This window comes from Vombatus ursinus, unplaced genomic scaffold, assembly GCF_900497805.2.
Source record: "Vombatus ursinus unplaced genomic scaffold, bare-nosed wombat genome assembly UNPS02014814.1, whole genome shotgun sequence".
In the NCBI taxonomy this organism is placed as follows: domain Eukaryota; kingdom Metazoa; phylum Chordata; class Mammalia; order Diprotodontia; family Vombatidae; genus Vombatus; species Vombatus ursinus.
In genome coordinates, this window is record NW_020954592.1 from 17272289 (window position 1) to 17300024 (window position 27736).

Consider the following 27736-nt stretch of genomic DNA (forward strand, 5'->3'; position numbering starts at 1 on the left):
TACATTCATATACCACAACTTGTTCAGCCATTCCCGAACTGATGGGCATCCCCTCAATTTCCAGTTCTTGACCACCACAGAAAGAGCTGCTATAAATATTTTTGTACATGTGGGTCCTTTTCCCATTTGTATGATCTCTTTGGAATACAGCCTTAGAAGTATAGAGTATGCACATTTTTATAGCCCTTTGGGCAAAGTTCCAAATTGCTCTCCAAAATGGTTGAATCATTTCACAACTTAACCAAAAAAGCATTCATGTTCCAATTTTCCCACATCTTCTCCAACATTTATTATTTTCCTGTTTTGTCATGTTGGCCAATCAGATAGGTGTGATGTGGTAACTCAGGGTTGTTTTGATTTGCACTTCTCTAGACAATAGTGATTTAGAGAATTTTTTCATGTGACTATACATGGCTTTAATTTATTCATTTGAGAACTGCCTGTTCATATCCTTTGACCATTTATCAACTGGGGAATGACTTGTATTCTTATAAATTTGACTTAATTCTCTATATATTTGAGAAATGAGACCCTTATCAGAGATACTGGTTATAAAAATTCATTCCTAATTTTCTACTTCTAATCTTGGCTGCATTGGCTTTGTTTGTGCAAAAACTTTTCAATTTAATGTAATCAAAATTATCCATTTTGCATTTTGTAATGTTCTGTAACTCTTGTTTGGTCATGAATTCTTCTGTTCTCCATAAATCTAATTGGTAAACTATTCCTTGCTCTCCCAGTTTACTTATAGTATCAGCCTTTATATCTAAATCAAGAACCCATTTTGACTTTATTTTGGTATATGATGTGAGATTTTGGTGTATGCCTAGTCTCTGCCATTCTCTTTTCCAGTTTTCCCAGCAGTTCTTGTCAAATAGTGAGTTCTTAGCACAGAAGCTGGGGTCTTTGGGTTTATCAAATAGTAGATTGGTATAGTCACTTACTACAGTGTTGTGCATACCTAACCCATTCCACTGATCCATCCCTCTATTTTTTAGCCAGTACCAAGTAGTTTTGATGATTGATTCTTTATAATATAGTTTAATATCTGGTACAGGTAGGCCACCTTTCCTTGTATTTCTTTTCTGTTCCCTTGATCCTCTGGACCTTTTGTTAATCCAAACGAATCTTATTATTCTTTCTTCTAGCTCTATAAAATAATTTTTGGTAGTTTGATTGGTATGACACTGAATAAGTAAATTAGCTTAGATAGAATTGTCATTTTTATTATATTAGCTTGGCCTGCCCGTGAGTAAGTGATGTTTTTCAAATTATTTAGATCTGACTTTATTTGTGTGGAAAATGTTTTGTAATTGTGTTCATATAGTTCCTGGGTTTGTTTTGGCAGGTAGACTCCTAAATATTTTATAATGTGTACAGTAAGTTTAAATGGAATTTCTCTTTCTATCTCTTGCTGTTGGGCTTTGTTGGTAATACAGAGAAATACTAATGATTTATGTGGATTTATTTTATAGCCTGCCACTTTGATAAAGTTGTTGATTATTTCACGTAGTTTTTATTTACTTGATTCTCAAGTATTTTCTAAGTATATCATCATATCATCTGCAAAGAGTGATAGCTTTGTTTCTTCTTTGCCTATTTTAATACCTTCAATTTCTTTTTCTTCTCTTATTGCTAAAGCTAACATTTTCAGTATGATACTGAACAACAGTGGTGATAATTGACATCCTTGTTTCACCCCTGATCTTACTGGAAATGCTTCTAGTTTATCCCCATTACATACGATGCTTGCTGAAGGTTTTCGGTAGATGCTACTTTTTTTTTTTTTTAAGGAAGACTCCATTTATTCCTATGCTCTATAGTGTTTTCAATAAGAATGGGTGTTGTATTTTGTCAAAAGCTTTTTCTGCATCTTTTGAGATGATCATGTGGTTTCTGTTAGTTTTGTGGTTAATATGATCAGTTATGCTGATAGTTTTCCTAATATTGAACCAGCCCTGCATTTCTGGCATAAATCCTACGTGGTCATAGTGTATTATTCTTGTGATAAGTTGCTGTAATCTATTTGCTACTATTTTGTTTAAATTTTTTGCATCTATATTCATTAGGGAAATTGGTCTATAATTTTCTTTCTCTGTTTTGACTCTTCCCGGTTTTGTTATTAGCACCACATTTGTATCATAAAAAGAATTTGGTAGAAAACCATTATTTTAAAAAAAAAGCATTTACATCATATTTCAAGCTGATATAAAGGAAAATTCCACAGGGCTATTAGAAACAGATGGAAAAATAAAAATTGAAAGAATCTAGCAATCACCTCCTAAAATGAACCTTAAAAAATGTCCCAGTGCTGTAAGCATCCACAAACAAACAGCCACAGTGAAATGGAATTATAGTTTTGATGTAACAAGAACTGGCAGCTTCTACTTTAAACAAGAGTGTTCTTGGAATATAATCTTCCAAAAGGTAAAATATATAGGCTTACAACCAATAATAACTTTACCTAAATATCTAAATGTAATCCATGGGAGACCAAAATATACCTTTAATGTGATAGAGAACTTTCAAGTATTTCTGATGAAGAGAGCAACCTGAGTAGGAATTTTGAAAAACAAACACCAGCATCTGGGGAAACCTGGTAAAGTAAATTTATTTTAGCAATCAGAATAAGCTGTATGATGGTGCAGTGCTAATATTCTAGTGGGTATAGGAGAAACATGTCTCCTTTCAGAACTCTGTTTTCCTATGGTACTAAGGAGGTTGAATTTAAATAAATAGAAAGGTGCTTGATGTTGATTAGTTCTTTTCTGATGGTATGAAGAGGAAGAGAAGGAAGGAGTATAAAAGAAGGAATATATTAGTATATAAAAGAAAAAGAAGAGAGTGGAATTTGATGTTTCTGATAATTGGGGTGCATTAAAAGCATGGCAAAATGAGTGGAAGGAATGGGCATAAGAGAAAATTTTAGAAGGAAGCATAAACACAAAACCAGAACAGTTTTGTAAGTAATTAGTAGAACTGACATTACCTTTTTTTTGGTTCAATAAGCATTTATTAAGTGCCTATTATGTGCCAGGTTCGGTGCTAAGGAAGATCGAGAGTGGGAAGGTTGACAGGTAGGAGCATCCTATTCTTTGGAGCTGAAACCAGGAAGAGTAGCAAATGCCAGAACTTAACTACATTCTTTTTTTGTTTTGTTTTTGTACATGTGTTAATTGCTTTAAATGGGGTTAACTAGACGTACTTTTCCCAAGAGTTTCAGGATGCTAGTAAGTATTTTTATAATTAAATATTCTTATTTTTCCTCAATTACATATAAAAAGAATTTTACATTCCTACTTCAAATTTTCAATTCCAGATTGTCTCCCTCCCTCTTTGCTCCTCCCTCCATTGAGAAGACAAGCAATTTGACATAGGTTATAAATGTGCAGTCATGCAAAACATATTTCCATGTAAGTCGTGCTGTGAAAAAAAAATCAGAAAAAAAGTAAAGAAAACATATGATTTGATCTGCATTCAGATTCCATCATTCCTTCTCTGGAGGTGGATAGCATTTTCAATCATAAGTCTTATAAATTGTCTTAGATCATTGTATTGCTGAGAATAGCTAAGTTATTCACAGTTGATCATAATACAATATTGTGGTTATTGTATATAATGTTCTCCTGGTTCTGCTCATTTCACTTGGCATCAGTTCATGGAAGTTTTTCCTTGTTTTTTTTTCTTCTGAGAGCATTATGCTAATCATTTCATATAGCACAATAGTATTCCATCACATCATATATAACAATTTTTTTCAGCTATCCCCCAATTGATAGATATATCCTCAATTTTCAATTCTTTGTCACCAGTAAATGAGCTGCTATAAATATTATTGTACATATAGTTCCTTCTCCTTCTTGTTTTTTATATTTTGGGAACATAGATCTAGTAATGGTATTGCTTGGTCTGATGCATGGTTTTGTAGCCCTTTTTTGCAGCCCTTTGAGTATAGTTCCAAATTGCTTTCCAGAATGGTTGAATCAGTATACAACTTCACCAAACATGAATTCATGTCTTAATATTCCCACATCCCCTCCAACATTTGTCATTTATTTTCTGTCATAATAGACAAGCTGATAGAGCTATTTTCATTTGCATTTCTCTAATTAGTAGTGATTTAGAGCATTTTATATGACTATAGAAAGTTCTAATTACTTCATCTGAAAACTGCTTGTTCATAGCCTTTGCCATTTTTCAGTTGAGGTTTGACTCTTATTTCTATAAATTTAACTCAGTTCTCTATATATTTCAGAAATGAGGCCTTTATCAAAAAAATTTGCTATAATTTTTTACAGCAATGATTACTATATATTTCCCTTCATCTTATTTTCTCTGTTGATCCTCCTCTCACTCTCTCCTTTCACCCTGTCCAATCTTCAAAGTGCTTTGCTTCTGATTTTTCCATCCTCCAGTCAACCTTCTTTTCTACCAGCAACTCTCCTCTCTTATCTCCTCTCTCCTCCCCACTTTCCTTTATGGCAAGGTAGATTTCTATACCCAACAGAATGTGTATGTTATTCCCTCTTTGAACCAATTATGATGAGAATAATGTTCACATGCTCCCCTTCCCATTTGTCACATGTTTTCTTCCACTGTAAAATCTCTTTTACACTTCTTTTATTTCATACAATTTACTCCATTCTACTGCTGGTCTAGAATTTGTTTTGAGGGATTATTTAAAAGTGTTTGGAATGGTTTTAGAAAGAGTTCATGTGAGTCTCTGTCTTTTCTTCACCATTTTGACTCTAACTCCTTTACTATATTCTTTAAAAAAGTAAGCAGTGTGCAATGGAGATTCACAGTTTGATATAGAATCCTCTTTCTTGTATTCTACTGTGTGTATGGAAATGTTCTTTTATTGCTTATTTTAGGAATTTAAGTTGAAAATAAATTTAAAAGAATTTTAAAAGAACTAGAAACAGATAAGGTGCCCAGTGGTTGTGAGTTACTAAACAAAATGTGATATGTGCGGGTAATTTAATATAATAGTTCTGTAAAACTGACAAATATCAGGAATTCTATAAGCCAACCAATCAAAGATTTATTAAGCATTCAATGATCCTAGCTCTATGCTAAATAGTGAAGATACAAAAAAAAAAGACAAAACTTTCTTTGAATGTAAGGATTTGAGATTCCAATAGGGAAGATAATGTGTAAATAAATAAAGTTCCAATCCAGAATGTAATGGTGGAAAATTGAATAAAGTAATAAAAGATTTCCACAATACTTAACCCCCTCCCCTCCAATATGGTGCCAGAGATATACAAGATATAAATTTTCCCAAGAAAAAACATCAAAACACAAGCCAAGACTCAAAGAAAAACTCATGTTGGCTGCTACATGGTCAGTTAAAATTCCTAGAGAAATAGCAAGGTCTCTCTCTGTCTACATGTATACATGTGAAATATATATTATTTTTGTAGTTTCATCATGTCTGATTCTTTGTGACCCATTTGGGGTTTTCTTGTAAAAATATTGGAGTGTTTTGCTATTTCCTTTTCCAGTTCACTTTACAGATGAGGAGACTGAGGCAAACAGGATTAAATGACTTGCTCAGGTTCACACAACTAGTATGCATCTATCTACAGATTTGATAATCTACAGATTTGATTAGGAAGATGAGTCTTCCAGATTCCAGGTCCTGCACTCTATCCACTGTGCCACCTAACTGCCCCATATATATTATACACAATAATGGAATAATGGAAATGGAAGCATAAGAGGAAAGAGCATAGAAAAAACAGCAAGACTGTAAAATATGTATATGCATATACATGTATGCACATATATTTGTATATATGCATGTGTGTAAATGTGTATACGTATATATGGATATGCATATATGTATTATGTGTGTGTATGCATGAGGAAATAATTGGAAAAATTTGAGAGTTATAGATAAAGAAGCCTTGGAAGGAGAATTAACAGCTTATCACAAAATGTATAAAATCTCAATGACCACTAAACAACAAAAAACAGACACTCTTGAAAATTAGAATAGACTAAACAGAAGTTAATTACCCTGTGAAATAATAAGAAATATCAAAACAAAATGAAAAGATTGCAAAAAATTTAGAAGAAAATCTAAGGAAGGGTTCCTTAAAGGTTTTTTGTTTCATAGACTCTTCTTCAATCTGGTGAAATCTTGAACTCTTTCTCAAAATGTATTCAAATGCATAAATCAAAATACATGTAATTACAAAAGTAATCAATTATATTGAAAAAAGTTATCTATTGTTTAAAGCTCAAAGTTCACAGGATAAAGAACCTTGATCTAAATTTCTCTCTTAAAGAAAACAGAATTAGAAAAAAGATTAAGGAGTGAGAATTTAAGAAACATTGGTCTAACACAATCTCAGGAAACAACTACTGTTGTTAGCAACAAAAGACTGAATATCATAATAGAACAAAAGGGTAAAAGTAAACATATACAGAATTCATCAGTAAAGCCCTCAAATGAAAATTCCCAGGGACATTATACCCAAGACCATAGCTTCCAGGTCAAACAAAAAATACTGCAAACAGCCAGAAAGAGAAAAAATAAAAAGGGTTCACAGCCAGCAGTAAACAAACTATTGAAGCAGCTATCATGAAGGAAGAGAGAGGATAGGATACATTTCAAAAGCTTACAATCACAAATAACCTTTTCAGCAAAAATCAGTATAATCCCATTGGAGAAAAAATGGATCTTAAATGATAGTAAATCCAAGAATTCCTGATAAACAGATTAGAGCTGAGTCAAAACTTTAAAAAAAAACACAGGAGTGAAGGGAAATATAAAAAGACAAATACAAGTGAACAATCAGAAGTTTTAATATAAGGATGTATTGCTTACATTCCAATAGGAGGAGGATGTGGGGAATTATACATGTTTCCCCTCATAAACTTAATGCCATCAGGGTTCATGCTAGGGAGTATTTCTGTTATGTTTTAATGATAATGAAATAAGAAGGAATGAGAAGGGGAAAGGGATACTTCCAGGAAGAAAGGGGGAGCAAGGGAAAAAAATCTTAACTCACATATATGGAATACATGAGTAGAATTCTATACAAAGGAAGAAAGTGTGGGGAAAGTGGGCATTACTTGAACATTTTCAGATGCCAAAAGAGGGTAAGGAATGCACAAAAAATTGAGTGTAGAAAAATCATTAAATTCATCAGGGACACAGAAAGGAATAAAGAGCAGAGAAAATAATAGGGAGAGTAAACTCAGGGAGCAATAGCAAAACACACTGTAGGTTCAGAGGAGAATCAAAAGAAACCAAGGGCAAGGACCTATGATTGGTGTGATTGGTGTACTTGGTGTGGGAAAGAAGAGGGTCAAAAGATTTTATACATATACAATAAAATGTATTTTATAAATACATAGATAATATATAAATATAACATATTACATGTATTATATAACATACACATATTATATATATATATATATGCATGTGTATACACATTATATATGGACAGAGAGAGAGAAAAAGAGGAGGGAGGGACAGGGAAAGAGGAAGCAGGAAAAGAAAGAGGGAGGAAAAGAGAAAAAGAAAAAGAGAGAGAGACAAAGACAGAGAGTCAGAAAGACAGAGAGAAAATGAAAATAAAATGGGCACTAAATTTAAAAAAAACTGGAAAACCAAGAAATTTAAAAGCAAATTTAAGTATCAGGAAAAATATGGAAAAAATAGAGAAAAAATAATAAAATGGAAAGTTGAAGTAATAACACCAGGAGTTTTCTGTAGAAGGGCAGGACCATTAAAATAGATAAATCATTGGCTAATTCATTTTTAATGCTTCAATCTGTATTCAGATGCCATCCGTTCTTTTTCTGGGGATAGATAGCATTTTTCATTATAAGTCCTTCAGAGTTGTCTTGGATCACTGTATTGCTGAGAATAGCTAACTCACTGGGTTAACTTACTTTTTTTTTTTAAAGAAAGGAAAACCAAGTTATCAATACCAAAAGTAGAAAAAATGGACAGCAATATTATATGCTTGCTTAATAAAGGCTGTGAACTGGCGATAAAGAGAAGAACAAACCACAATTTTAGGATGTCTATAATCATTAGGAAATTGTTTTTATGAAATTATGACACAATGTCAACGGACTAATTAGTTGCAGAAGACATGAACTGCATTGATGCTATTATCCCCCTTGCAAGTGAAACAAGAAAAATTAAAGTTTCATGGTTGTAAGACCTCATTCTTCTATATATTTTGGTAATTTAGCTACAGGAGCTCTACTAAAGTCACTTTTCTCCCCTCCTACAGTTTCTGTATATTCAACATTTTGAAACACTTTTTAGAACTTTATGGTTTATAAAACCCTTTATACATCTTAGTTTATTTGAACCTTAAAATAGCCCTGTGAGTTAGGTAATGCAATCAATGTCATCTCTCTTGCAATGAGGAACCTGTGGCTCAAAGGAATTCTGACTTGTTCTGGGTCATGTAGCCAGTAAGTTTCCAAGTCAAGACTCAAACCCAGGTTTTTGGGTTTCAGCTCCAGAATTATGACAATATAAGAAATACAATAGTGTGCTCTATTATTTAGGAGGTAGGCAACATGTTATAGTGGATAGATCCCATAATCTGGGAAGTAGAGGCCTTGGTTTGAATCTTGTCCTCATACTATGCAAATTTAGGGCAGCTAATTAATTTCTGTAAGCCTCACTTCCCTTTTTTGAAAAATTACTAGTGATCTCTCAGGTTCTTCCAGCTCTAGATCTTATGGTCCTTTATTTTATTCAGGGAAGAGAGGAGAGAGAAAAAGACATGTCTCCTGAGTTGAAGCCCCAGTCATTAAGTACTATCTCCCCCAGGAACTGCCATCACTGGAATATTTCTAATATGACTGCAGTGCCAAAATAGTCTGAATTGATTTATCTCAATTCATCTCAAAATATCTTAAAAGGCATAACCCCTATTTGACTTTTTACCACAAAATAAGATGGAATACGTCTGTCAAAGTTTTAAAGGCAAAATAAAATATTAAATGTTAGTATTTATAATAGAAACTTGGAGGCAAATAAAGTGACTGATATTCAAAATTAAATGAGTACCTCTAAAATAACTCAGTCAAATGAGGCAACAAAGAAAATATCTCAAAGAAGTGTTGCATATAGGTTAAAAAAGAAGTAAAAAAAAAAAACTTCAGGTTACTAAATCTTTTTTTTTAATTGGTCTATGACATTGCTATTTCAGACTTTTCCACAAAACAATGACAAAGTGGTTGTACTTAGTTTACTGTTTATAATAACTAACCAGACTTGTTAGGAAATTTTTTTTTCAATTCACACTTTTCTCTAATTCTGTTTCTATCTGCTTATACATATAGAATTTTCTTTTATGTAATCTATAATTAAGCTCATTACAATAAAGATGCTTTAAATCTATTACATTTGCTATAAACCTTTATTCTAGTTTTGGATTTGTTTCTTTAAAAGGACTGGAACTTATGAACATATCAAAGGACCAACCTGGGTCCATTTATTTATTTACACAGGGAAGAAAATTTTAAAAGTAGAAGGAAAATTTTAATTTTAAAGTTTATAATACCTGGTTATAGTTATTTCTATTTAAAGTGCATTTCTACAGATAGGAGAAAATATATCAAATTATTTTTAATAATTTTCATCATTTTATGGCTCTGGTCTGCTAGTGTAATCATGAAAAAATTAATTGTCATAACTATAAAATCTACATATAAAATCATATTTGGCTCTAAATAAAATTACAAAAAATTGTTTATTAGATAACTCCATTGTGACAATTTCAAATTCTCATGTATCTGGCATTACTGTGGTCTTGTCACACTAGAGTAAAGGCAGGCATCAGAGGAGTGATATCTTTCCACATCTCATCTACTATTTATAATTCTAAATTTCTCCAAACAGGATAACAACTAGTATACGAAATGTGACCAGTAACCTCATTGTACAGGAATTCTTATCTTTATTCCATAGGCAAGTACTTTGTAAACTTTATAATGTATATGAATCCATTAATGTTATTATTATACCATTCCTTATTTAATCAAAGCTAAGAAAAAGGATAAATTCTAAAATACAACTTTAAGTCTGATTTTCCAGTATTGTTTTTATGTCAAAAATGATTTACATGCTCAGAGACATTCTGTATATTTCAATTGAATCCACATTACCATAATGTGAATGATGTTACTATATTAGATTAATGTGCTGTTACAAAATTATAATTACTTAAAAGGAACAACTATGTGAAAGTAGAATTTTCCTCACCTTTGTTACAAGTATTAGCTGCTTTTAATTTTTCTTAGAAGATCATATTACAGTAAATAACCTGGAAGCATATGACCTGGCTATATAACTCTCATAGAAATAAGAAACTAAAGTTGCCTATAAAGAACTTAAATGATGTAGGTATTCACAGCTTTCAATCATATTTTGAGAAATTTTCAATAACATTCTTAATAAATCATCTCAGAATAGTAAGAAAATAAAATGAAAAGTATATGACATACTGTTATATTTAGAACTTCTAAATTTACTTATGTATTTGTTACATTTTACATTGTTATATTTATATATAAATACAAATATAAATTTAGAAATTCCAAATACAATGTAATATTTAACATCTTTATTTTAATGTTTTTGCTCTCTCTCCATATACACATACATATAAACATGCATACATGCACATATGTATCTAATCATTAAGCTAAAGATTCAAAAGCCAGCATCATTCAATTATGTTCTGTTGTATATTTAATTTTAGATGCACAGGTATATCATTCAATAGTAAGTGCTTTGATGTAAAATATATATATAAAATTATAATTTGAAACTCAGGACATAGAATATTGACTAGAAATCATAGCATAAAAAGCTTGGGGATAAAAATGTACAAGAAAAAAAAACAGGCCCTGAACATTAACTATTTTGTTTTGTTTTATTATTTTAAGACCAGTAAAAATTTGCTAAAAGTCACTTAGCTTTTCTTTAACTATAAAGGGGAAAAGTATGTCATTCAAAATTATAATAATACCAAATGTGATAAGGTGTTAATAAGAATTCAATTATAACATGAATTCAACTATAACAAGTGATTTTTTCAAAATTTGGCTAATTTACATTGCAGTTCTAATATATTGCCATGTGAAATAAATAAATGAAGCTATTTCTAAGTTTCTAAGATTTAACTGCGTCTACAATATTATAAACATAACCTTTCTTTAGAAGATTAAAATGGGGGCAGCTAGGTGGTGCAGTGGATAGAGCACAGACCCTGGATTCAGGGGGATCTGAGCTCAAATCTGGCCTCAGACACATAACACTTACTAGCTGTGTGACCCTGGGCAAGTCACTTAACCCCATTGCCTAGCCAAAAAAAAAAAAAAAAAAGAAGATTAAAATGATTAAAATGATCTCTGTTATATAACAAACTTAAAAGTTAAGCAAATCCAGAGCTATATGAACAGTCCAACCAGAATTAACATGTGAGTGTAATATGTGAGTGAATAAATATTTTTATGTTAAGTTCCTTTGTTTGAAGTATACAAAAGGTCCAGGCAATAGTAACTGAGTACACAAACATGGGCCCTTGAGGTAACAAGATATCTTGTTTTATATAAATTTTCATTCACCTCTTTGAGAATTCATGTACTCATCTACTACACACTTTAAACATTTAGCTATAATATTTTTTAAAAAATCCTTCATATAAAGTCTATCAGAGAATCACAAAGTCATAGATTTGGAATTTTAAGGGATCCTGGAGGTTCTTTAGCCCAACCACCTCATTTTAGAGATGAGGATATTTATGACCAAAAAAATTAAACAATGGGCCAAAGAGTTGGGATTTAAACACATATATTCTGTCTTCCAGTCCACCTAAAGAATTAGACTTCATAATAATAATAAACACAATATATATTGTAAACTCCATAAACACTATTTTTGTATTGTAAGAGTCCCCAGTGAGAACCAGTATTTTACCATAGGTACAGTTTTTAAATGTAATAGCAGCATCAGTTAAAGTTTCATAACATCTGATTTGTGTGTATATACATACTTACACACATACATAATACCCATATATGTGTACATGTGCATTTATGTGTACATGTGTATGTATGTATATATGCCTTTATGTAATCCTATTCAGTCATTACAATAGTAAACTTAGAGGGATAAAACAAAAACAACAACCGTGGAAGTTGTTTTGAGACTTTTATTTTGATGAAAATATGTAAGTATGAGTTATTTTAATGTTTATGATTTTATAAATGCTATATTAATGGGCACTTGCTATTCTGCATGTTAAAAGAGTGCTTGACTTACATCCCTATTTTTTCTTAATATTATCTGTGACATGTGTTATATATAAAAATTAATTCAAATCATATCCTTAAAGTTATCCTTCACTTAACAGCATTGCTTACCCCATTTTTTACAGATAGCTATCAAGCAAGTCAACATCTAAAAGCCTTTTTAACTTACCCCATTTAATGGATATGTTTTCCATCCTAGTTCTCCAAGTACAGTTGTTGTATCAAGCAAGATAACTGAAATAAAAAAAAATACATTTTTCAAGTAAACAAAAATATTTGAAAATTTGTGGAAGTATTTTATTCCAAATTACTATTTGAATATTAATTGTATGTTATTCGGTAAATTAATCATTTAATATTTAGAAAAATTTTTCATGCTAATGAACTTGGCAAAATTTTAAAAAATCTGTTATTTGGTAACAAGTAAATTTTAAAATGTGGTTATAACCAATGAAGCTGTGTAGTACTGTATTTAATGTTTATCTTCTTTTTTTCTCCTGGAATGATTTTATGGGGATAGTTGAGGATTCATGATTGATTGTATAAGTTTTTCATTTTACATGGACAATAGAAAAAAAAACAATCATCAAGTTATTATTGTATTCTTCTTAGGCTTCTGAATGATGTTATATGAACAAACCCACGACAGTTTAACTACATCACAGAATGTGGAAAAGGATATAATGTACAATAAAATAGATTAGGACTGAGAGCCAAGACAGCAGAATAATGTCAGGGACTCATCTGAGCTCTCCCTCAACCCCTTCTAAATACCCATAAATAATGACTCTAAACAAATTCTAGAGCAGAAGAACCCACAAAAAGACAATTTTCCAACCCAAGATAACTTAGAAGATCAGCAGGAAAGGTCTGTTGTATTAGGGTGAGAGAGGAACACAGTCCAGCACAGGCCACAACAGCAAAGATGGGGCCCAGCAAACCAGGAAACCCAGAGTGACTGAATCAGTGACAGCCATGACAGTTTCCAGACCTCTTAGCCTCCAGACTCCAGGTTGGTGGTAGTCTGTCCCATCTGGGTGGGAGTGAAGCACAGTCTAGTTCAGGCTGCATCAGTGTATATAAGGGCCCAGCAAACCAGGAGCAGGCCTTGGGAGTGACTGCATAACCAGTGGCAGCAGCTACTTCCAAAGCTCTCAGCCCACCTGCAGAAAGAATATTGAACAACTAGTCAGAAAGAGATTAAGGGGTCTCTTTGCTGCAACTGGGGGCAGGATTCTGTTGCTTTTCCCATAATCAGATCCTGATGGCAGTCACAGGTGGAAGTCCCAGGACAATAATGAGAACTTGCATACCACAGCTTGGGGTCCCAGTGGAGTGGGGACTCTCCTCACAGATTCAGGGCGGAAAAGAGAACCTGTGGTCACTTATAGACCAGACCACAGGCCAGAAGAGGAATAAATACCTCTCCTTAGATCATACTACCTTGAAAAAACTGAAAACATACAGGTCCCTAGAAGTAGCTCTGAAAACAGCTGCACAAAACTCCTGAAGCTTGGGAGAGGTTGGCATCCACCCTGGAAGCAAATCCCTACTTTAACAAAGAGTTAAGTCAATTAATAAGCTAGGGAAATGAGCAAACAACAACAAAATTCTGCCCATAGAAAATTACTGTGGGGGGGGACTGAGCCAATATGGCGGAGGGAAAGCAGTGACTTGCTAGAGCTTTCCCCCAAACCCCTCCAAACACCTATAAAAATGGCTCTAAACAAATTCTAAAGCAACAGAACCCACAAAAAAACAGAGTAAAACAAATTTCCAGCCGAAGACAACCTGGATGGCTGATCTGAAAGGTATATCGCACTGGGCTGGTGGGAGAAGATCAAAGTTCCATGTGGGCGGGCAGGCCGCAATGACACTGCAGCAGGCCTCAGAGGACTGAAGCACGGGCAGCTGTGGCAGTTTCCAGACTTCTCAACTCACGAATGCCAAAAACAACTTAGAAGGTCAGTGGGAAAAGTCTGTGACAGCTGTGAGAGAAGGAGCTAGGTCTCAGCCACCCCCGGGGCCTTAGCTGTTTCCTGAGCTTCCAGCCCACAGACTGAGGGGGAATCAAGTGGCTGATCAGAGAGGGATTGCAAGGATCTCTTTGCCAGAGCTGAGGCAGGAATCTCTTGCTTTGCCCATGCTTGTATCTGGGTCACAGTTCTGAGGGGCAGTCCTGGGGCGAGGAGGAGCGCTGGTGTGGTGGAGCTTTTTGCTGGTGGAGAGGAAACACCTTTCCCCTTACCATAGCACCTTGGAAAAACTGACACTTTTCAGGTCCCTAGAAGTATCTCTGAAAATAGTTGTAACACCTTAAAAAATAGCCTAACCCAAATGGCAAAAGGGGTCCAAAAAGTCAATGAAGAGAAGAATGCCCTAAAGAGCAAAATTGGACAAATGGAAAGGAAGTTCAAAAGATTACTGAAGAAAATATTTCCTTAAAAAACAGAATAGAGCAATTGGAAGCTAGTGACTTTATGAGAAATCAAGACACTGTAAAACAAATCCAAAAGAATGAAAAATTAGAAAACAATGTGAGATATCTCATTGGAAAAACCACTGACCTGGAAAATAGATCCAGGAGAGAGAATTTAAAAATTACTGGACTATCTGAAAGTCATGATCAAAAAAAGAGCCTAGACATCATCTTTCAAGAAAGTATCCAGGAAAACTGCCCTGATATTTTAGAAACACAGGGCAAAATAGAAATTGAAAGAATCCACTGATCACCACCTGAAAGAGATCCCCAAAGGAAAACTCCTAGGAGTATTGTAGCCAAATTCCAGAGTTCCCAGGTCAAGGAGAAAATATTACAAGCAGCCAGAAAGAAACAATTCAAGTATTGGGCAAACACAATCAGGATAACACAAGATTTAGCAGCTTCTACATTAAGGGACTGCAGGGCATGGAACATAATACTCCAGAGGGCAAAGGAGATAGGATTACAACCAAGAATCACCTAGCCAGCAAAACTGAGTATAATTCTTCAGGGGAAAAAATGGTCATTCAGTGAAATAGAGGCCTTTCAAGCATTCTTGATGAAAAGACCAGAGCTGAATAGACAATTTGACTTTTCAATACAAGACTCAAGTGGAACATGAAGAGGTAAACAGGAAAGAGAAATCATAAGAGACTTATTAAGGTTGAACTGTTTACATTCCTGCGTGGAAAGATGATATTTGTAACTCATGAGACCTTTGTCAGTATTAGGGTAGTTGGAGGAAAAAATTATATGTATGTGTATATATATAGATATATGTATATATTTATATATATAGATATAGATATAGATATAGATAGATAGATGGATGGATAGATAGATAGAGGGCACAGGGTGAGTTGAAGATGAAGGGGTTGTATCTGGAGAATAAAATTAAGGGGTGGGAGAGGATTATACTAAGAGAAGGAGAAAGGGAAAGGTAGAATGGGGTAAATTATCTCACAAAAAAAACAAAAGAAAAGGCTCTTACAGTGGAGGGGAAATGGGGGACGGTGAGAGGGAATGAGTGAATCTTATTTTCATAGGATTTGACTTAAGGAGGGAATAACATACACATTCAATTGGGTATGGAAATCTGTGTTACCCTATAGGAAAACAGGAGGGGAAGGGGACAAGAGAGTAGGAGGATGATAGAGACGAGGGCAGATTGGGAAAGGGGGTAATCAGAAGCAAGTATTTCTGAGGTGGGACAGGGTCAAAAGAAAGAATAGAATAAATAGGGGGGCAGGATAGGATTAAGGGAAATAGAGTTAGTTTTTCACAACATGTCTACTATGGAAGTGTTTTGCATAACTGCACATGTATAGCCTATATTGAGTTGCTTGCCTTTTCAATGAGGGTGGGTGGGGAGGGAGGAAGGGAAAAAATTTGGAATCCAAAGTTTTAAAAACATATTTAAAAAAATGTTTTCGCATGCAACTGGGAAATAAGAAATACAGGAAATGGGGTACAGAAATCTAAGATGTCCTACAGGAATATAGAAGGGGAAGGGGGGAGAGATAGCAGGGAAAGCAGACTAGGGGAAGGGGTATTCAGAATGCATGCCATTTTGGGGTGGGGGGAGGGTTTAGATGGGGTGAAAATTTGGAACTCAAAATCTTGTGGAAGTAAATGTTCATAACTAAAAATAATAAAAAAAATTAAAAAAAGAAACTTACTATGGTAACAAGGAAGATCAAAACACACACTCAGAAAAAGATCACAAAATCAAAGTTTCAATATCCAAAGCCTCCAAGAAAACATATGAATTAGAAGAGCTCAAAAAGGATTTTGAAAATCAAGTAAGAGGCAAAGAAAAAACTGGGAAGTAAAATGGGAGTGATGCAAGAAAATCATGAGAAACAAGTCAACAGCTTGGTAAAGAGGCACAAAAAATATTGAAGAAAATAACACCTTAAAAAATAGATTAGGCCAAGTGATAAAAGAGATCCAAAAAGCCAAGGAGAAGAAGAATGCCTTAAAAGAGCAGAATTGGCCAAATGGAAAAAGAGGCACAAAATTAACTGAAGAAAAAAAAAGAAAAAGGAAAAATTCCTTAAAAAGTAGAATTGGCCAAATGGAAAAGGAGATACAAAAGGTCACGGGAGAAAATAATTCCTTAAAAATTAGAATTGAGGGAGGCAGAGCCAAGATGGTGGAGTGAAAGCAGGAACTCACCCAAGCTGTCCCCCAAATCCCTTCAAATACCTCTAAAAAGTGACTCAGAACAAATTCTAGAGTGACAGAACTCACGAAGAGACAGAGTAAGGCAGATTTCCAGCCTAAAAAAACCTAGAAGGTCGACAGGAAAGGTCTACTGCACCGGCCTTAGACAGGAGCATCCATTGTGCAGGGCACATAGCAGACAGGGCCTAAGCAAAGCCACTCTGGGGGACTGAATCACCAAGGACCAACTACCCAGCAAAACTGAGCATAATCTTTCAGGGGAAGAGATAGACATGCAATGAAATAGAGGACTTGCTGATTTTCCTGATGCAAAGACCAGAGCTCAATGGAAAATCTGATCTTCAAATACAAGACTCAAGAGAGGCATAAAAAGGTAAACAGGAAAGGGAAAAATAAACATGTTCAATAAGGGTAAACTGTTTACATCCCTACATGCGAAAATGATACTTAGAACTCTTGAGAACTGTATCTTTATTACAACATTTATAAGAGAGATAGAAAGAGGGGGTGGGTTTAAGTTGACTTTGATGTGACAAAAATCCTAATGACGTGGTTAAAAGTAATTGTAACAGGATAAGATGAAAGGAGGAAGCAGAAAAGGGTAAATTGTATCACATGAAGAGGCATAAAGACATATTGAAGTAGAGGAAAAGAAGGGAAGGAAATAAGCATTGTTTGAACTTTACTCTCATCTAATATGGCTCAAGGAGGGAACAGCATATTCAGTTAGGTGTAGAAATTTAATTTGCCATATAGGCAGATGAGGGGAAAGAGAAAAGAAAAAGGAAGGGGGGTAGAAGGGAGGGAAGAAGTAGTAAGGGAAAACGGAAAGAAAAGAGAGGGGGCTGATAGAAGGGAGGGCATATCTCAGGGAGGCAGTGGTCACAAGCAGAACTTCAGTGAAGACAAAAAGAAACAAAAGGAGAAATAAAAGCATAAACGGTTGAAGGGGAGTAGGATGGAGAGAAAGACACAGATAGTAATCATAACTGTGAATGGGAATTGGATGAACTCTCTTATAAAATGGAAGCAGATAGCAGAATGTATTAAAAATCATAATCCTACAATATACTGTTTACAAGAAACACACTTGAAACAGAGGGATACACACTGGGTAAAAGTCAAAGGGTGGAGTAAAATATATAATGCTTCAGCTAAAGTAAAAAAAAAAAAGCAGGAGTAGCAATCCTGATCTCAAACAAAGCAAGAGCAAAAATAGATCTTATTAAGAGAGATAAGAAGGAAACTACATCCTGCAAAAAGGCACCATAGGCAATGTAGTAATATTCTTCAAAACATAAATGCGAAAAGGGGAAAAAATAGTGCAACAGTCAGGAAGAAACAATTCAAATATCATGGAACCAAAGTCAGGATTACACAGGACCTTGCAGCTTCTACATTAAAAGAGCTAAGGGCATGGAATACAATATTCCATAAGGCAAAGGAGCTTGGATTACAACCAAAAATGAATTACCCTGAAAAACTGAGCATAATCATGAGAGAAGATGACATTCAACTAAATAGGGGACTTCCAAACCTTTGTGATGAAAATACCAGAGTTCAGTAGAAAATTTGACCTTCAAATACAAGACTCAAGAGAGGCATAAAAAGGTAAACAGGAAAGGAAAAAATAAGCAATAACAATGTGTTATTAATAAGGGCAAACTGCTTACCTTCCTACAAGGTAAGAGGACACTTGTAACTCTTTTTTATAAATTTAATTATTTATGTGTAATTTTCAACATTCACTTCAAAAATCTCAACATATCAAAAACAAGATTTTGAGTTCCCAATTTTTCTCCATTTCTCCTCTCCCCTCCAAGACAGTGTGTAAATTGGTATAGGCTCAACATATACATTCATATTAAACCTATTTTCATATAAGTCATGTGGTAAAGAATTAAACTATGGGAAAGAGGAAACAGAGAGAGAGAGAGAGAGAGAGAGAGAGAGAGAGAGAGAGAGAGAGAGTGAAAGCAAATAATATGCTATGATCTGCATTCAGACTCCATAGTTCTTTTTCTGGATGAGGACAACATTTTCTCTCATGAGTCTCTTTTGGAGGTGTCTTAGATCCTTGCATTTCTAAGAAGAGATAAGTCTATCACAGTTAGTAATCACAGAAGATGGCTGTTACAGTGTATAATATTCTCCTGGTTCTGCTCACTTCACTCAGCAGATATTCATATAAGTCTTTCCAGGTTTTCCTGAAGTACACCTGCTCATCATTTCTTGTAGCATAATACTGTTCCATTACATTCACATACCGCAATTTGTTCAGCCATTCACCAACTGATGAGCAGCCACTCAATTTCCAATTCTTTGCCACCACAAAAAAGCAGCTATTAATGTTTTTGTACATGTGGGCCCTTTTCCCATCTGCATGATCTCATTAGGATACAGACCTAAAAGTGGTATTGCTGGATCAAAAAGTATGCACAGTTTTATAGCCCTTTGGGCATAGTTCCAAATTACTCTTCCGAATGGTTGGATCAATTCACAAATCTACCAACAATGCATTAGTGTTCAAATTTCCCCACATTTTCTCCATCGTTTATCACTCGTTTTCTTTTTTTGTTTTACACACACATAAGTTTAATATAATTAAACAAAAAAAATAGAGGCTCATAGGTAGAAGTAAGTATGAAATGAAATAGAGTAGGCTATTCAAACTGTCCTCCTCCTAAACTCCTTTTTGTTAGAAAATTATTTTGATTTATCAACAATCACTTCTATAAGCTTTTGAGTTTTAAATTTTTCTACCCCTCCCTCCCCACCATGCTCCCCAAGAAGGTGTACAATTTGATATAAGCTATACATATACATTCCGTTAAACATATTTTCACATTAGGGATGTTGTAAGTAAGAATTAGAACCGATGGGAGGAACCACAAGAAAGAGAAAACAAAATAAAACAGAAGAAAAAATAGCAAATAGTATGCTTCGATCTGCATTCAAACTCCATAGTTCTTTCTTTGGATGTAGACAGCATTTTCCATCATGAGACCTTTGGAGGTGTCTTACATCCTTGAATTGCTGAGAAGGCCTAAGTATACCAATGTTAGTCATAACACAACATGGATGTTACTATGTACAATGGTCTCCTGATTCCATCAGTTCATATAAGTCTCACCAAGTTTTTCTGACATCCGCCTGCCCATCATTTCCTATAGCACAATAGTATGGCACTACATTCATATACCACAACTTGTTATTCCCCAATTGATGGACATCCTCTCAATTTTCAATTCTTGGTCACCACACAAAGAACTTCCATGAATATTTTTGTACATGTGGGTCCTTTTCCCATTTGTATGACCTCTTTGGGATACAGCCTTGGAAGTGCTATTGCTGCGTCAAAAGGTATGCACATTTTTATAGCCCTTTTGGCATAGTGCCAAATTGCTCGTCAAAATGTTTGGATCATTTCATAACTCCATTAACAATGCATTAATGTAACAATTTTCCCACATCTTCTACAATATTTATTATTTTCCTGTTTTGTCATGTTGGCCAATCAGATAGGTGTGATATGGTACCTCAGAGTTGTTTTGATTTGCATTTCTCTAATCAATAGCGATTTAGAGCATTTTTTCATATGATTATACATGGCTTTAATTTATTCATCTGAGAACTGCCTGTTTATATCCTTTGACCATTTATCAACTGGGGAATAACTTGTATTCTTATAAATTTGACTTAATTCTCTATATATTTTAGAAACGAGGCCCTTATCAGAGACACTGGTTGTAAAAAAGTCTTTCTCAGTTTCCTACTTTCCTTCTAATCTTGATTGCATTAGTATTGTTTATATAAAAACTTTTCAATTGAATGTAATCAAATTATCCATTTAGAATTTTTGTAAAGTTCTCTATCTCCTACTTGGTCATGAATTCTTCTGTTCTCCATAAATCTAATAGGTAAACTATTCCTCACTCTCCCAGTTTGCTTAGAGTATCAGCTTTTATAGCTAAATCATGAAGCCATTTTGACTTTATTTTGGTATATGGTGTGAGATTTTGGTCTATACCTAGTTTCTGTCATACTCTTTTCCAGTTTTCCCAGCAGTTTTTGTCAAATAGTGAGTTCGTAGCCCAAAAGCTGGGGTCTTTGGGTTTATCAAATAGTAGATTGGTATAGTGATTGACTACTGTGTCTTGCATACCTAACCTATTCCACTGATCCATCACTCTATTTCTTAGCCAATACCAAATAGCTTTGATGATTGACGCTTTATAATACAGTTTGAGATCTGGTATGCCTGGGCCACCTTCCCTTGCATTTCATTGCATTAGTTCCCTTGATATTCTGAACCTGTTATTCCAAATGAATCATGTTATTTTTTCTAGCTCCATAAAATAGTTTTTGGTAGTTTGATTGGTATGGCACTGAATAAGTAAATTAGCTTAGGTAGAATTGTAATTTTTATTATATTAGCTAAGTCTATCCATGAGCAACTGATGTTTTTCCAATTATTTGGATCTGACTTTATTTGTGTGAAAAGTGTTTTGCAATTGTATTTATACAGTTCTTGTGTTTGTTTCAGTAAGTAGACTCCTAAATATTTTATAATGTCTATAGTAACTTTAAATGGAATTTCTCTATCTCTCATTATGGGTCTTTGTTAGTAATATATAGAAATGCTAATTACTGATGTATATTTATTTTGTAGCCTACAACTGTGCTAATGTTGTTTATTATTTCAAGTAGTTTTTTTTTTTACTTGATTCTCTAGGATTCTCTATCATCATATCATCTGCAAAGAGTGATAGCTTTGTTTCTTCTTTGCCTATTCTAATACCTTCAATTTCTTTTTCTTCTCTTATTGCTAAAACTAACATTTCCAGTACGATATTGAACAACAGTGTTGATAATGGACATCCTTGTTTCAACCCTGATTTTATAGAAATGCTTCTATCTTGTCCCTATTACATATAATGCTTGCTGAAGTTTTTAGGTAGATGCTACTTTAAGGAAGATTCCATTTATTCCTATGCTCTCTAGTGTTTTCAATATGAATAGGTGTTGTATTTTGTCAAAAGTTTTTTTCTGCATCTATTGAGATGATCATGTGGTTTTTGTTAGTTTTGTTGTTAATATGATCAATTATGCTGATAGTTTTCCTAATATTGAGCCAGCCCTTCATTCCTGGTATAAATCCTACCTGGTCATAGTGTATTATTCTTGTGATCATTTGCTTCAATCTATTTACTAATGTTTCATTTAAATTTTTTGCATCTATCTTCATTAGGGAAATTGGTCTATAATTTTCTTTCTCTGTTTTGACTCTTCCTAGTTTAGATATCAGTTCCATATTAACATCATAAAAAAAAATTGGTAAGACTCCTTCTGCACCTATTTTCCCAAATAGTCTATATAGTATTGGAATTAATTGTTCTTTAAATGTTTGATAGAATTCACCTGTAAATCCATCTAGCCCTGGAGATTTTTTCCTAGGGATTTCATCAATGGCTTGCTCAATTTCTTTCTTTTATTACATACAAATTTTATTGCAACAAGATATAAAAAGATTAATTTAATATGTCTGCCTTTTTGCACTGGATTGTGAGGTTTTTTATGCCCTAGTTCATGGTCAATTTTTTGTATGTGCCATGTACCGCAGAGAAAAAAATATATTCCTATCTTCATTCAGTTTTCTCTAGATGTCTATCATATCCAACTTTTCTATGTTCTATTCACCTCCTTAACTTCTTTCTTGTTTATTTTGTGGTTAGATCTAGTTCAGAGAGGGCAGTTTGAGGTCCCCCACTAGTATAGTTTTGCTGTCTATTTCTTCTTGTCTCTCCTTGAACTTCCCCTCTAAGAAACTGGATGCTATAACATTTGGTGCATATATGTTTAGTAATAATATTACTTCATTGGCTATGGTGACTTTTAGCAGGATGGAGTTTCCTTCATTATATCTTTTGAAAATATCTATTTTTGCTTTTGCTTTGTCTGAGATCAGGATTGTTATCCCCACTTTTTTTTTTTTACTTCAGCTGAAGCATAATATATTCTACTCCAGCCTTTTACCTTTACCCTGTGTGTGTCCCTTGGCTTCAAATGTGTTTCCTGTGAAGTACATATTGTAGGATTATGGTTTCTAATCCATTCTGCTATCAGCTTCTGTTTTATAGGAGAGTTCATCCCATTCACATTCACAGTTATGGTTACTATCTGTGTCTTTCTCTCCATTCTGTTTCCCCCGTTTGTGCTTTTCTTTCTCCTTTCTCCCTTTCCCTCCTCACCAGTGTTCAGCTTTTGACCACTGCTTCCCCTCAGTCCTGCCTCCCTTTTATTAGCCCCCTCCTTTTTCTTCCCCTTTAACCTTACTACTTCTTCCCTCCCATCTATCCCCCCTCTTCTTTTCTTTCCCCTTTTCCCTCCTACTGCCTATAGGGCAAGTTAGATTTCTATACCTAACTGATTATGTTATTCCCTTCTGGAGTCAAATCTGATTAGAGTAAGATTCAAACAATGCTCATCTCCCTCCCTTCTTTCCCTCTAGTGTAATAAGGTTTTGTGCCTTTTCCTGTAACATAATTTACTTTTGTCTGCCTCCTGCTTTCCTTTTCTCTCAGTACATTTCCTTATTTAGATCAGATGAATCCACTTACTTAGATCCATTTAACCTACTTGATGAGTTTTTTTTAATCATTACATCAAAGTGAATTTATACCCATCCCCCTTTATGTATATCCTTCTAAATGGTGTTATAACAATACAGTTCTCAACAGTTACAAGTATCATCTTTCCTTGGAGGGAGGTAAACAGTTTGCCCTTATTAATAACATGTTGTTGCTTTTCTTCCCTCTCGTTTACCTTTTTATGTATCTTTTGAGTCTTGTATTTGAAGATCAAATTTTGTGTTGAGCTTTGGTCTTTTTATCAGGAAAGTTTGGAAATCCCTTTTTTCATTGAATGTCCATCTCCTCCCTTGAAAGATTATGCTCATTTTTTGCTGGGTAGTTGATCCTTGGTTGTAATCCAAGCTCCTTTGCCTTACAGAATATTGTATTCCATGCCCTACAATCTTTTAATGCAGAAGCTGCAAGGTCCTGTGTAATCCTTACTGTGGTTCCATGATATTTAAATTGTTTCTTTCTGGCTACTTCCAGTATTTTCCCTTTGACCTGGTAATTTTGGAATTTGACTACTATATTCCTTGGCATTTTCAATTTGGGATCTCTTTTAGGAGGTGATTGGTAGATTCTTTCTCTGGCTATTTTACCCTCTGGTTCTAGGACCTCAGGGCAGTTTTCCTTTATGATTCCCTGAAAGATGCTGTCCAGGCTATTTTTTTTCATTGTGGTTTTCAGGTAGATCAATAATTTTTAAATGGTCTCTCCTGGATCTCTTTTCCAAGTCAGTGGTTTTACTAATGAGACATTTTTACATTTTCATTTTTTTTTCATTCTTTTGTTTCTGTTTGACTCATTCTCACTCTCTCATAGAGTCATTAGCTTCCATTTGCCCAATTCTAATTTTTAACAAATTGTTTTCTTCTATTATATTTTGTACTTCCTTTTCCATTTGGCCCATTTTATTTTTTAAGGAGTTCTTTTCCTCAATGAGTTTGTGTATCTCCTTTTCCATTTGGCCAATTCTGGTTTTTAAGGAGTTGTTTTCTTCAGTGTACTTTTGTTTTTCTAGTTGGCCAACTGTATTTTTTTAAGGACTTGTTTTCTACAGTTAATTTTTGTCCTTTTTTTCCCCAAACAATTGACTCTTTCTTGCATACTTCTCATTTCTTTTCCCAATTTTCTTTCCACCTCTCTTATTTGACTTTTAAAATCCTTTTTGAGCTCTTCCAGATGATGACAATATTGTCCTCTTTAGAATTTCTGCCTTGATCTTCACTATTCCCATAATAAGAATACATAGTATGGTTTCTCTTTGCTCATGGTGTTTGTTTATTTCCTGGCCTTTAAGAAGATTGAGCTCTCCTGCTGGGGAATAGAGGGCACTGACCCAAGCTTCTTGTGTTTGAAGCCCAGGGCCTGGTCACTGGCTTTGTGTGCTGGGGCCTGAACTGCTGGCCATTGGAGGCTGTTGGGTTTTGGGAGGTTATCTGGTGTTGGGCTGGAATTAGCACCACTGGAACTCTAGAGATAGGTTTGGGTAGTCTGTGCCTTGGAGGTTGCCTGCTTACTTGGGTCTTTCCTTTCCCTATGTTAGCTTTCTTCTGTTTCTTTCAGATGAATGTTTCCACACTGGGGGATATTTCTCAGCCTGTGACCCTGGGAGCACTTCCCAGAGTTTTGCTGAGGCACTTGGAGACTTGACTGCTGTAGAACACCAAGGCACATGATGATTTTCCAAGCCAGTTTCCATTGGTTCCCCTGCCCTTACGGAGGCCCTTGGGAGTCTTGGTATTGGTGTTTGCCTGTTCCACCACCTGAGGTTCAGGATCTCCTCCTGGTATGCTGAGGTGAGGCTTTCAGCTAGCATGCTGGGATGCCTCCTGATCTGTACTATGCTCCCTCTCCCAGGCAAGAGAAGCCTTTCCCCTTAATCCCTCAAGCTTCCTGAACTCCAGGTCTGCTTCACTCTGTCTTTCTGCTGGTTCAGCTGTTCCAGGTTTTTCCTGGGGTGATATTTTCTGAGCTTTCAGAGGTTAATAAGGGAGGGTAAGAGGGACTTACTTCTTACTCAGACATCTTGATTTCCAGAAGTGAAACTCACTTGTAACTCTTGAGAACTATAATGTTATTATTAATATTTAAAGGGGGCATACTTAGACAAAGCGCATGGGTATATGTTGACTTTGATGTGATGGTAAAAAATCTAATTAAGTGGTGAAAAGGGATTATACTGAGAGAAGAGGAAAGGAGGAGGCAGAAAAGGGTAACTTACATAAAATGAAAAGGCAAAAAATCTAATACAGTAGAGGGAAAGAAGAGAGGGAGATGAGCATTGTTTGAACCTTACTTTCAGTAGATTGGTTCAAATAGGGAATAGCATAATTTGTCAGGTATAGAACTCTAACTTACCCTATAGGAAGTAGGAGGTGGATGGGAAAAGAAAAGGGAGGGCATGAATAGAAAGGAGGCAGTGAATAGAAGGGAGGGAAGAAGCAGAAAGGGTAAAAGGGAAGAAAAGAGAGGGGGCTAATAGAAGGGAGGGCAGACTGAAGGTCAAAAGGAAAACTCTATTGAGGATAGAAAGGGAAAAAAGAGAGAGAAAAGCATAAATGGAGGGGGAGGATAGGATGGAGAGGAAGACACAGATAGTAGTTATTATTGTGAATGTGATTGGAAAGAATTATCCCATAAAATGGAAAAGGATAGCAGAGTGGATTAAGAACTATAATTCTATAATCAGTTGCATATGAGAAACACATTTGAAGCATAAGGGATTCACACAGCATAAAGGCAAAAGGCTGAAACAATATATTATGCTTCAGCTAAAGTAAAAAAAAAAAAGAAGAAAAAAGAAAAAAAAAGCAGGGGTAGCAATCCTGGTCTCAGACAAAGCAAAAACAAAAATAGATCGTATCAAAAGAGATAAGGAAAGAAACTATATTCTGTTAAAAGATACCATAGACAATGAAGTAATATCATTACTAAATATATATGCTCCAAGTGGTATAGCATCTAAATTCTTAAAGTAGAAGTAAAGGGAGATACAGGAAGAAATAGTCAGCAAATTTATACAAGTGGGAGATCTCAACCTCCCCCTCTCTGAACTAAATAAATCTAACCACAAAATAAACAAGAAAGATGCTAAGAAGGTAAGAGAACTTTAGAAAAATTAGATATGGTAGACCTCTGGAGAAAATTGAAGGGAGATAAAAGGAAAAGATCTTTTTTCTCAGTAGTACGTGGCACCTACACAAAAACTGACAATGTACTAGGACATAGAAACCTCACAATCCAGTGCAGAAAGGCAGAAATATTAAATGTATCCTTTTCAGATCATGATGCAATAAAAATTACAAGTGAAACAGGGCCATGAGCTATATAGACTAAAAATTAATTGGAAACTAAATAATCTAATCCTAAAGAATGAATGAATCAAACAAAAAATCATAGAAACAATAACTTCATCCAAGGGAATGACAATAATGAGACAACATATCAAAACTTATGGGATGCAGCAAAAGTGGTCCTAATGGGAAGTTTTATATCTCTAAATGCTTACATGAATAAAATAGAAAAAGAAGAAATCAATGAAGTGGGAATGCAGCTAAAAAAAGCTAGAAAAAGAATAAATTAAAAGTCCCCAAATAAATACCAAATTAGAAATTCTGAAAACCAAAGGAGAGATTAATAAAATTGAAATTAAAGAAACTATTAAACTAATAAATAAAACCAAGCACTGGTTATATAAAAAAAACAATAAAATAGATAAATCTTTGGTTAATTGGATTAAAAAAAATAAAGAAGGAAAACAAATTACCAGCATCAAAAATGAAAACGGTGAATCAAAACAATAATTAGAAGAGATTTTGCCCAAATGTATGCCAATAAATTTGACAATCTGAGTGAAATGGATGAATGCTTACAAAAATAAAAATTGCCCAGGTAAACAGAAGAGGAAATAAAATACTTAAACAATCCCATTTAAGAAAAAGAAATTGAACAAGCCATCAATTAATTCCCTAAGAAAAAATCTCTACATCCAGAAGGATTTACAAGTGAATTCTATCAAACATTTAAAGAACAACTAATTCCAATACTATATAAACTATTTGGGAAAATAGGTGAAGGAATCCTACCAAATTAATTTTATCATAAAAATATTGTGCTGATACCT

At 34.4% G+C, this 27736-nt stretch overlaps 1 protein-coding gene across 1 annotated transcript in view; it reads right to left on the bottom strand.

Annotated features, from left to right (window-relative positions):
* The window catches only part of EPHA6 (EPH receptor A6), a 1252883-nt gene that overhangs the window by 1128462 nt on the left and 96685 nt on the right, over window positions 1-27736 (bottom strand). Inside the window, 1 exon segment of the mRNA XM_027835345.1 lies at window positions 12476-12540. Within this exon segment, the coding sequence (XP_027691146.1) occupies window positions 12476-12540 (65 nt within the window).